Source organism: Pomacea canaliculata, linkage group LG1 (genome assembly GCF_003073045.1).
Source record: "Pomacea canaliculata isolate SZHN2017 linkage group LG1, ASM307304v1, whole genome shotgun sequence".
Lineage (NCBI taxonomy): Eukaryota > Metazoa > Mollusca > Gastropoda > Architaenioglossa > Ampullariidae > Pomacea > Pomacea canaliculata.
In genome coordinates this window covers 3210488-3222977 of record NC_037590.1, presented here as the reverse complement: position 1 = coordinate 3222977, position 12490 = coordinate 3210488, and the positions used below count along the sequence as shown (strand labels likewise).

General features: G+C 45.1%; 1 protein-coding gene across 5 annotated transcripts in view; it reads right to left on the bottom strand.

Moving 5' to 3' along the window:
- The window catches only part of LOC112576641 (protein FAM149B1-like), a 43114-nt gene that overhangs the window by 13051 nt on the left and 17573 nt on the right, over nt 1–12490 (bottom strand). For all 5 annotated transcript variants that reach the window (XM_025259538.1, XM_025259624.1, XM_025259449.1 and 2 more), the window contains one exon: nt 3317–3424. In XM_025259538.1, the coding sequence (XP_025115323.1) occupies nt 3317–3424 (108 nt within the window). The remainder of the gene's footprint in view (nt 1–3316; nt 3425–12490) is intronic.

Sequence of the window (12490 nt, the reverse complement as noted above, 5' to 3'; positions counted from 1 at the left end):
ACACAGGTCAATAAATGTGCATGTAAAGACACCAGTCAGCATTCCTACAATACATTGATCGTTATGCCTAATCAAACTTTCAGCTCTCTGGTAGCCTTGGCAACTAAACTGTGCATAAGTACCACAACTGATTTTATGTTTCTGAGGTCTTTCAGTGCAGAGATATAAATGTCAACGTTTGAGTAGAAAGAGGGTCTTGATTCAGACCTGGTAAATAAGCACTGTAATAAAATTAACTAAATGTCGACAGCACATTTGCACTAATCAATAAGTAGACTGCATGGCTGAAAATGTCATGTCCTAATGGCCTTAAAACAACTCAACATCGTCTGTAATTCTACATGATGATAGGCACATCCCTCTGAGAGCTCGTGTTGAGCTGCAGATTTTCTGTCTGCATGCAGGACCGACAGAGGTTGTCCCTTAATTGTTGTTTCAGTCATGCCACTTCTGAAAGCTGCTGTGTGTGAATGAATTATGATCATATGCAGGTCTGAACTATGGTTATATGAGGGACTGTCTGGTGTGGCAGGTATCAATGTGTGTAGACCTTGCTGACTCTTGATGCTGTGCGTGTGGTTGTAACCCTTACTTCCTGATTGACATACTACTAATTACCCTCTAGGTTAAATAAAGCTATCCCACCACTTACCCATCCACTCAAAAAAAATTGTGGGCAATGCATTTATCTAAAATCTGTCCCCTAGTAAAGTATGAGTTACAACCAGTATTATTATAAATTTAAAGACATACGAGCAAAACACAAAAATGATTTGGATCCCAGTCTCTAACAAGTATAAAAATGTGAACAAAACTATTGATCCCAGTCAAAATGCATTTGCAAACATTAGAAACCTCCTGTGTTTGCATTCCTGCATTGTTTTCTTGCACACCTCATGCTGGTGCAGTGGTCGAAACAACAAACTGAAAGTCTGGAATCACAATCCTAATCAATCCTGCAGCTGCCACCACCACGACCATGACCTCTGGCACCACCATCGCCTGCACTCCTCAGGGACCACCAGGCGCTAGGACACTGCAGCCTTGGCAGCCTTCGATTTTCCCGCTGCAGCCTCCAGGTACACGACCTTGCTTTCCACCTCCCTCCATCCCACTTTCTTCACCTCGCCCTTTACCATCCAACCTCCCCCACCACAACCACTGTTGTTCTATCCATTTAACTTCATCCGTTGTTTGGGCTATCGCCTCGGTAAAGCCCTAACACACTGCTCTTGTGTCTTTCTGTAATGGATGCTAGATGTATATCCCATGGCACTGATGGTCAGTCTGAGATATGAGCGTGAAGACGACGGGGTCTATCGAGTGATGATGGTTATGGGGCGGTAACGAACTCTGTGCAGCCATCTTCAGCTTATTAATAGCTTATATTGTGCAATATCATACATTTTATACGTTATTGAAAAGAACATAACACATCAAAGATTGTTGACAAAAATAAATGTTAAACACTTAAAGAAAACAAGACAGAAAGCCGATTGAAATCAACACACTTTTCCGAGGCTTGGCGAGTCAAGATCTCACTAGTAGATACAACTTAATTGCATTGTGATGCCGACCATATACTCCTACTCCCCCAACCATCAACTCACGCACCTTGTTACTAGCTTCTAAACACTTTGGAAGGTAAGCGACAGGGAGAAAAGAAATAGCTCAATTGAGCGTGCAAAACTGAAAACAAACAAAACAAAAACCGTTTCCTTGGTGGATGAACAATTTCAGGACTGTTATAAAGGTTCGTCTGGACGGACACATTTGTTAAAGGCTTGCTTTGGTTCGTTACAAAAGACTGATTCTTCAAATCAACCCAAACTGAAGAAACAACAAACCATGATCATCATCTAGAAACCAGAAACTGAACACAGCAAATGTCATTTCCTTCGATGTTTGTCACAAAAGGACGCAGGTTGTCATGGCGACACCTAGTCAACGAGTTCGCTGATCTGTATTAACGTCTGCTTTCAGTGACATCTGTAGCAGCGTCAACCCAGGTGTGCTTTCTCCAAAAAGAAGGAACAAGGTTCTTAAGCTGCAAACAGTGAATGAACCACTGTGTTCCAATTATCTCTCAACAACTTTGATCTTAAGTTCGTGTTGTACTCAGGAAAGGGCTCTAATGTAAGGCTCCAACGGTATTACACGGTCCTCCTGCCTTCCACAAAGATTCTCCCTCTCTCCCCTTTCTTGTCCTTTGTCACACCGCCGGCTGCAAGTTTGTCAACTGCTTTCCCACAAGGGGACCAACAATTACTGTAAACTCTCAGAGGGCCTGAAGATCGTCAGAGGGCAAGAAGCTGGAACAAAGGTGGTCTTGTCCAAACCTTCTGACACTTGGCCTGGAGGCGACATGTACCTTGTGACAGGCAGGCTCTCCTGGGTCATCCTACAGACAAAGCCTTTTGTGCCAACCCTCTCTTCCAGTTAAGGTCTTGCTTTCACGAGAGATGAGTCCAGAGATACTTCTATGTTTTTATTTTTCGTTAATGGATTTTCTTTCGTCCATTGCCCCTTACCACATAAACCAACGTGACTCTGGCTTCATCAATCTTTAAATAACCAGTATGTACCTTTCCAAATAAACTAGAAAAAAAAAGATAGCAAACAAAGAATCTTTTTAAAACTACAAGATATGTTGATTAATTATTTACAAGGTAAATACCACTAAAGTAAGCCAATGAACTCTTGGCATCTCACTGAAAGAAAGGGGTGGCGGGAGACCTTCCAAAACAGGGGTATCTTTATCTCCACAAGTCGGAAACACGATAAATGTTATCTCACAGCAAGCCTAACCACAGTTTGTACAACAAAACATGTATCCTACTTATCCTGTGCCGCTCCACTTCCCACCACAATAAATAAATAATGCCCCCCACACACACACACACCTCGCGCGCACACACCGTTTTTTTCGCTATAAAACGGAGTTGTGTAAGAAAAATGTAAGAAAAAGTTTTGAAGCCTGTGTGATGGAGATACTACACAAAGTGAGAACTTAAATCTGAGAGGAATGCAAATCGTGGCCCACTATGACAGAATTGTTTACAGCCTATACGATGGGTTAGTCCCAACAGGAAAGAGGCGATGACATGAGAATGAAAAGGTATTGAGAAAAAAGGAGCACAAGGAAAGTTTGAATGATTATGATGATGATAATTTTTTTTTAAATACGCTAAACTGTACATATGTAACCGGATTTAGGGAGTTGCAATAACTCCTCGAATGTCTGAAAATGATTGGATGTAGGATGAACAGTAAGAGTGAAGAAGACAAGAGGAGAAAGTCCTGTCAGCTGACTCACCTGCCGAGAACAGTTGACAGGCTGTAGCTCGGGGCGACGACACGATGATGCTCGTCGGCAGGTTCTGGCAGCGGTCGGTCCTGTAGAGGGGTTCGCTGGAGGGCCCGTCTGTACACACAACAACAAACAATGTACAAGTAATGTACACACAATGCAGCACACACCAGCAACTACAAAAGCAAGGAGACATGTAAGTAGAGAGTTACATGAAGGGAGAACAAGTCCCTTGACAGACAGACAGAATTACACTGACAGTACTAACCCAACACTAACACTGTACTAACTAAACCACTGATCGTCAGGGTCAGCATCTCGTGACCCAACCTGTGGCGCCCTCACAGTGTGAACAGGTGAGACTACATACAGCAGTGGATGGCGGGACGCTCAGCAGCATTCAGAGCCAGGAGTGAGAGAAAGATGAGATACCATATTTTTTAATGATTCAGGCTTCTAGCCCAATGTCATGGGGGTACGACATGAAAATACATAATGTATAATGTTTATATTTAAGTAAGCTCTCCACTATACGTCTATTTGTGCCTGTGTAATACACGTTACTAATACAGACATGCATAACCATTACAATCATGCATATGCACATAAACTAAAAGCAACCATCTTGTCTGACTGAAAAACAGGCAGAAAAGTGAGAGAAAGAGAGAGAGAGAGGGGAAGGGGGAGAGAGAAAGACCAAGAACCTGGAAGTTCCAGCACCCAGTGTAACGGGACAAAATAAAACTGTCTTCTGCTGTCAACCGTTAACACATGCAATAAAGAACACACTTTGTTGAAGTGCATTACTCATGACAATTTAAGCAGGAAAGCCGTTCAGTCAAATAATGGCAGTAGAGAAAACCTTACACAAAAACTGGCAAATGAAAACACTCAATGAACATAAAACAAATGGAGCACAATAAGAACTTCACAAGCCAGCCCACTGGAAAAATAAAACTCGCCCAACTGTGCTAAAACTTCCATGAAATCCTAACCCCCAGTAATCCACTAAACTGAGCTGTAAATGTAGAGAGTGCCATGGAGGACAATGAACATCATTGTGTGCTGTGCTTGTTGTAACATACACTTGTACCCGATAACTGTTGTACCCTGTACTTTATGATGAGTGTTTATAGCCACACTCCAAGGGCAGCCAGCGATACCTTTAGAAAAACAGATTAGCAGAAGAGACTAACTGTCATGAACAACCGAATGAAAAGAAAGGATCCCTTTTACCTTTGTTCTTGCTTGTTTGCATTTTTCTTTTGGTTTGTTTTGTTGTTTTTTTTGTTTTTTTGTTTTTTTGTTTTTGGAAGCAAGGGAATTCGTATTTTCAAATTGTGAAACTTCTGTTACTCTGAGACAAAAGGGAAATGTTTACTTAATTAAGGTGTTTTTGGTCCCAGACTTTTTTTCCTGTTCTCTGTGATCTCTGTTTCAAGAAGAACACGCGTCTCATAAACTCTCTGTCTACATCAGCAAAAGCGTTTATGACAACAATCATATTTACAACCTCTACTGGCTTCTTGTAAATGTGTTCTGTTCTTGGCGCAGACGATAAGATATCATCCCCCTACTCTAATAAAAAAAAAACAAAAAACAAAGACAAACAGATGAAAGATGGTGTGGCTTGATCTACTTCCCGCTGGGTGACTCAGGCGGTGGATCCACTTCCCACGTCCTTCACTGCGGACAGGTGAGGCGGACATGGCAGCCGCTTTGCTGAGGGCCACAAAAACATTTCCAGCGGAGTTCACTGGAGCCAGTGGCAGCAAAAGGCTCGAGTTACCGGCAGTTGTGAGGCACATGCTAAATATACAAGTAATTCTAGTCCTCGTCCCGGACTGCTTTTTTTTATTATTATTATTTTACTTTTGTTCGCCGGTCAGCTCGTGATGGTGCGACTTCACTGAGCTCCCGGGTATACTACTAGTAGTGTTCTACCCACCCGTTCTACTACCCACACAACGCTGGCTGGACTGAAGACTTGAAATTATTCAAACTCGAGTCGGCTTGAACCAACATTCAGGTCTCCTCATGCATAAAAGTAGCCATAAATTGTAGAGGGTAAACGGGAGACCTGTCAACACGCTAATGTATGGAAGTGAGGAACATAATGCACCATACACGTTTTAACGATAAGAAAGAAAAAGTATGGAACGAGGAAAGAAAGGGCGAGGCCGGGTGGAGAGTCCGCAATGTCCACAACAAACCTCGCCACCCCACACATCAGAGTCACTGCTAAGTGAAACTTGACTTGGACATGTCACAGGCGATTGCGATGACCAGGTGAACTAAGTACCTGTGTGAGAGAAAATCCAATTAGGAATGTCTGCGCGGACACTTTGTACACCCTTATCTCACACCATAAACTGCGAGGACAAAACATCTCCACACACCCGGGTGTGTCTTACGGTAAAAAGGGTTTTGCGCGGTGTAGCCTGGGAAACGTCGATTCTCCACTAACAAACATATGAACTCGGAATAACCTACAGCAGTGATGACTAACGAAGAAAATGAAGGCAGACAACGAATCGAACTCCACCGTTGCCATGGTGGCGCAACCTCGGCCAACGTCATCAACACGCAAGGGATGTACCCACGCAGGTCTTCATGGCTACCCCGAATACTGAGCGAATGTCCGGGTGCTGACAAGACCTAAAGCTGCACACAACCGAGTTCATCGCTCATGTCTTTGGTGACAGCACACAGAGGTCCTCAACAGTGGAATCTTCTGGACATCCACAGTTAAAAATTGGTCTGCGTCAATAATATCTGCTTCAAATCAATCACAAATCTCAGCGACCACTACAATGACAGAACTCTTATCCTAACCCACTCATCGACCCACACTGAATCTTTGGCCACAACTTTGACCAACAAACACACCCTACATTGATGTCCCAAGTGGTAATCTACCAACACTAAACAGAAACCAAGGTCCTTCGACAAAAACTAATAACAGGATAGAGTATTTTATTGTTTTCTTTACTCAAAAGGGGGGTCCGGGTGGCGGAGAGGAGGTGAAGGTAGATGCCCAAGCATTCTGACAGAAAAATCAATTCTGGGATGAAAGCCCGACAATGAGGGGAAATTACTCTCCTTATCTTCTCTCGCCAGAGAAAGTGGAGTGGTTAGTCTCGTCAACTTTGCCCAGTTTCTGACCATGGCAGGCAGTATTAACGACAGGAACTTGAGGAATTGTCTGCTTCCACCAGGCCTACTGCCAATTCCTTCCGTGCACAATAAATCTCCATCAATAGCTTTCTAACCCCGGCTCCCACGTCCGCCACACACCGCACACCAGCGGCGCGACACCACGTCCACGTCGTCGTCTCCGGCAGACATGCGCAGAGCGGCCAGGAAGTGGCCGGCAGTTCGTTCTCGGCGAGAACTACACTGAAAGATGAACATCGACTCCTCAGCTTCATCTGCGCTCTGGAAACAAAAGGCGATGGGAGGAATAAAGGTCTGTGGTGCCGAAGATCAATGGTGTGTCTCAGTTCTGTCGGTGCCCACGTGGCCAGAAAGTGAAGAATAAGGGAGGTCACAAATCACCTGAGGACGACAGGATCGGCAACAAAAGACGACCATAAAGTTTTGTCACAAACTCTCAAGAAGAAGGAAAAAAAAAAGCTTCAGCTACAAACACATCTGTTGGTTTACTGAACACTTCCAGCAATTCATTGTCCATTCTTCCAAACTACTAGAAGCTTCGCGGCTTTCTATGGCAGAGAATTGCAGCCGTTCATACTTTTAAGTGATGGCTCAATAACATTTACAGGGAGCTGTTCAATGCCCTCATGACCGCCAGCCCAATGGCCTGGTCTTGTAGATGAATAGCATCTCGTCCATTGTTGTACTGGACTCCTACTACAGTAAACTGTGGTAAATGAACTGTTGATCATGGTGCAGGACATGAAATATTTTAAACACAGTTCACATCGTATTTACCTGAAGTTCTATTCAAATGCAATTTAAAAACGCACTTTACTGACAGGTAAAACTGCCATAATAATGACCTTGTGGACAATGATCTGTCAGTGAGTGGTTAATCGTGTCTAATGCACGGTATGTTAAAGGAGGAGCCACTCTCTCCGCCACCTTTAATGGGAAACACATCTTCATAAAGACAGACTGAAAAAAGAGAACGAGATTTACAATGCTTACAATGGACACCGTCCAGTCACTTTCTACCCACCCAAGACACCGCACACACAAACATTTGTAATCCCACAAGGTAGCCGCGCTGACATCCCCGATGTCTAACTGGAAAATGTCAAAGGGCTTCCATGTCCTCCCCCACCCTTCCTTTCGCCGTCCGCCCGACCCCCGCTTGCGCCAAACGCTGTTTAAGAGTCAATAAAACCGCTTTTTCATGAAAAATGCAAGGAATCACAGAAGGCTGGCACCCGGCTGCCGCCATTTCTATTTCGGTCTGACACTCGTCTTGTCAATAATTGACCACCAGTCTTTGCTCTCACTGCCTCCCTCCTCACTGCCCTCCGCCTCCAGCCTGGTGTTCCCTCCCCGTCGTCTGTCTGCAGCCTACGCAGGCAGGGACAACAGCGGGATAGCTCTGTGGCGATCACACACACCGATATTTCTCTCTTTCTCTCTCTCTCAGGCCCTTCAGGCCTCTCGTCAGCTTGTCCACGATGCCTGCCTGAATCTATGCTCCATGTTTATCTACCGGTCTGCAACACGCCGTAGTCATGGAAACGCGCACAGCATGATGGACAAGCCCTGACATCTCTGATGTCGGATAAAAAACATCCTCCTGGTGAGTTAGGAAATAATATTTTATGATATTATTATTGCTGGCTATCGATAGCTGGGCTTCGTATTTTGCATCAGGAATGGTCGATAGGAGCAGCAAGAGATAGTGTAGGAAAGTAAGATAGCATGCAAACACACACACAGACACAAGAGACGGGTAGAGAGACTGTGTACCCGTACCCACTGATTGAGCATGATAACATCAGTCTGTCGTGCGGTCATGATGATGTATGCTGAGGTACATACCGTGCATACAGGAGTATGCAGCTCTGCCATACTCGCACGCGAGCTGTGCTTCAACACAAGAGGTTAATACCCAGGTGGATCAGGTGGATGAATAACATTATAACCCCAAAGTTCTTTTTCATGGAGTACACCACACCTTCAAAACCCGCTAGTCTCCTCCACCCCTGACAGACGGAGGGTATGGCTGTGTGCGTGATCACGATAAGGTTGTTATGAAATGGAGGATACACCTTGATATAAATTCTTTAGCTAAAGTGTTGAAGGAGGAAACAAGGCTCATCGTATGATCACCTCGCATCTCCCCGTCGTGTTCACAGAACAAGAGAGTGGCGGCCCCTGTCAAATGCTCTTTAGTCTAAAGTGAGGAGGCATGATGGGTAGCCGGAAATGACATAGGAGTGTGCGTGATGTTGTGAGAAAGATCAAGGTGTGAATACGACCTTCCAAACAGGCAGCTGACATGTCTTATCGCAGCTGATCCTCCTTTCCGCCGCCATGTCACGTGCCATGCTATCGATAAAGAATGGTTTCCTCCGTGTTTGACTGTCCTATATCCTCCCTTTGGATGGGCATTACATTATGTGTTCAGAGTTGGGCTCTGTGAGCTTGGCAGAGCAGGCAGGTAGTACAAGCTCTTTGTAGATAGATAGATGTTCTTAGTGGAGCAGATGACGATGACCTCAAGGCGGCGCTTCCAAGACACTGCCAGACAAGCACTGAGAGAGGTTTGGGGCGAAGCAGACTGATTGTTACCAGCAGATGCCGATGCATTAGCAAGAAATGAAAGCTTTCCTCCCAACCCACCCACTCCAATCTACCGAATAAACGTTAAACAAAACAAGTAACATGGTCACACGAGCAGCGCGTGCCATTATCAAAGGACGACTGTCCAAGGCGGCAGAGGTCTGTAACGATACAAAAACGATGCTGACGATGACCCCATGATAAGAGCCCTCGTCAGCCCCTACTCTACGCGCCACGTCGACCCTGTGTGTCCCTCGTCCGGTCGCGGGGCCGCCCACGGAGCGGCGTGGTTGCTAGGGACGACGGGCGCAGCAATATTATCGACGACAAATGCGGTGAAAATTTACAGCTTTAACTTTACCGCCATGACTAACGACTTTCTGGTCGTTTCGCACCCCTGAACCACGGGCACCCGGCACGAGCTACACCTATAAAGCGGGTATCGCGTGCAAGATACGGCTGATGGCCGCGAGTTGCCTGTAGGTGGCGTTGCCACTGCCTCGTGTTTCTTGACACACTGAGGGTCCTTTGTACCCGGGCAAGTGTCACGTCTGACCACTCTAGCAAGCTGTGTGTAAAGGTCACAGGGAACCAAGAGTTCTAGACAGGATGTTTGTGACACTGGAACACTGGTCAACACGCTGATCTCATTCTAAATTGTTTGCAGTATCGGCAAATGTATCATTTGCAAATACACTGGGACTTCGGACGTCTGACACTTGGGCACTTGGCCCAGTTAAGAACACTTTAACTGGGCATATACTGAATTCTGATGAACTTTGGCAGGCTTTTACATGACAGTTATATCAAAGTTTGGTCAAGCGTTCGTCATGTCTATACATAAGTTATGAAAGACTTATCACAACAAGTAGTCAGCTTGTAAGCTGAGTCAACAGCGCCCCTTGATTCTACACAAAAACTGAAAGTGAATTTTCCTTGATACTTAAAGGCTTCTTTTTCAACAAACTATGACACTATGCCATCAAAAGCTATCAAGCTATGAGGATACATTCAACTCATTTCTATCAATGGAGTCCCTGTCAGCTAGGTTGCTGTTGATAAATATTTTATTTTAATCTCGCAAAAATATTGTTGTCATATGAGAAACACACTAGGGACATGCTCCAGAATGTCCAATATAGATTTTTTTAAATAACACGGAATAACTAGGTCACACTAACGTACTTTGTCTACAGTGACGTTCACAGGAGCTGCTCCACCTGCCCAGGGTACAGGGTACAGGGTACAGGCCAGCAAACCCACAGCAAACGTCTCGAGTGTTGAGGGTGTTTGTGGTTGTTCTCGTCCTACAGATCAGTCGTGTCCCTCGAGTGTCGAGGCTGCGAGGACAGGTACAAAGGGACAGCACCGCCGATCAGGTGCGAGGGATGTTTAGGTAGTAAATCCACGTTCCACAGTCCGGTGCGATAACCAACTCTGCAAATATGTGCCGGTGGTGTTTTGTTGATCCGGTTCTTGATGCCACTCAAACAGCTAGTCTTCTGAGCTTTATGGTATTAATTACTCAAGTTTCACCTTCTCGACGTCTTGACCCTTGACTCCCCACCCCACCCCCACTGTAAACATGGATAAGGTCCTCCCTCCCTCAGGTTTAACGTTATATCGCTTCTTGTTGTGGTTAACCTTTGACACACCAAACGTATAGATTTCCTCACCTGGGCGATTTCTAGCATGTTTCGTCAAAACGGAAGAAAGATCACACCTGACAAGTCAGGACACGACTGACGAAGAAAGAAAGCAAACAGGCCGACTGTTATTCCAGCAACAATCACCCCCACACACTTTATCCAACGATGAAGCCTCGCGCTACTTTCCCCTCTCTAATGTCTGTGAGCTGAAGCACTCCACTCTGCACTCAGGCAACAAACCAACTACGGCAACAGCTCTCTAGCAATCAGTAACCGTTGCACAGGTGACTATCAAGACGGCCGACACGGTGGGGAGAACAGAGCTAGAATACAGAAGTCTTCAGGCCTGACGCAGTACATGTAGTAGTAGTAATAATAATAATAATAATAATAATAATAATAATAATAATAATAATAATAGTAGTAGTAGTAATAATGCAATAGATGCAATGAGTGTAACTTAAGGATGAAGGTGTAGGGGCACACAGTTACACGAGGGACAATCCACTATAAGCAAGTCTGAACATAAACACTACAGAAGGTGTCAGAGGTGATGATCTGACAGCAGCGTGAGACAGAGGAGCTGATGTTCTAAGGAAGAGGATTAAAAAAATAAGTAAAAAGGTTCATAAAGCAGGAGAACACCAGTTATAGAGCGGTGGCAAAGGTGCCCTGGGGTAGAGAAACATGATGTACCCCATGTCACGTGTCGTTTGGAAGCAGAGTTATTTTATGAATAATTCGTTTTTGAGAGAGGAAACTAATGAAGTTCTTTTGTGGAGGAGGAGGACTGGATAGCAGATAGTTGCAAATGATGGCGCTCCAATGAAAACTACAAATGACAAGTCAAACCACTCGAATACAGTCTCTACACAGCTGCCTTTCCCACACCCCTGACAACACCGACAGAAAGCTCCTATTGTCTAAAGTTCAACTCAAGCGTTCCCCGTCCACCCCACCCCCCTCGGGTAGAGTCTCGTGGCCACGCGGATTAAACAGTCGCCCGACTGGAACATCCTTCACGTGATGTCAGGTAAGCGCACGAGAGAGAATCCTCAACACCTGGGTTGTCAGTTGTCGTTGATCCCTGCAAGTGAGACATCTTGACAGGTGTTACTCCTAGATCCTCTTCTGTTTTACTTTAAAAAATGGACTAAAGCCTATACTAGAAATGTCGATGGGCAGGTGAGATAAAGAGATAAAGGATAGAGGGTGCATTGTGATGCCATCTAGTCCCACATGATGGCCTCCCACCAGCCTTCTACACACAGTGAAATGTGACCTCATGTCAAGACCTGCCAGTGGCGGGTACTTACTACCACCCGGAGGTCACCCACCCTAGCAACACTCGATGACAGCAGGTGTCCTGATAGGTACTTGCCATCTGAACTGAAATAACAACGGGACTTCAGGGTGAGACTGGCTTTGCCTTCGTGTTCTTCGTGGACAAAGCAGAAATGTTGCAGCAGACTTGTTCTAAATATCACCTGGATGCTGGACAGGTGGGTAGCGAGCGACACAGGACGGACGCTTGGGCCGTTATTGTAGGTTGAGAGATTAAAAAAATCTTGCCAATGACCAGCCCATTGGTGTATTGCGGTCGGTGTTTAGCCAGAAAACAATGACCATGAGAATTGTCCGTCTGGTGCGACAAAGAACATGTCCTGCACATGAACCTCTCAGCACATTGCGACTACATGAACAAACACAGTATACAAATGGCGATAAGGAAACAAAACATTCTCACTGTACAATTATATCT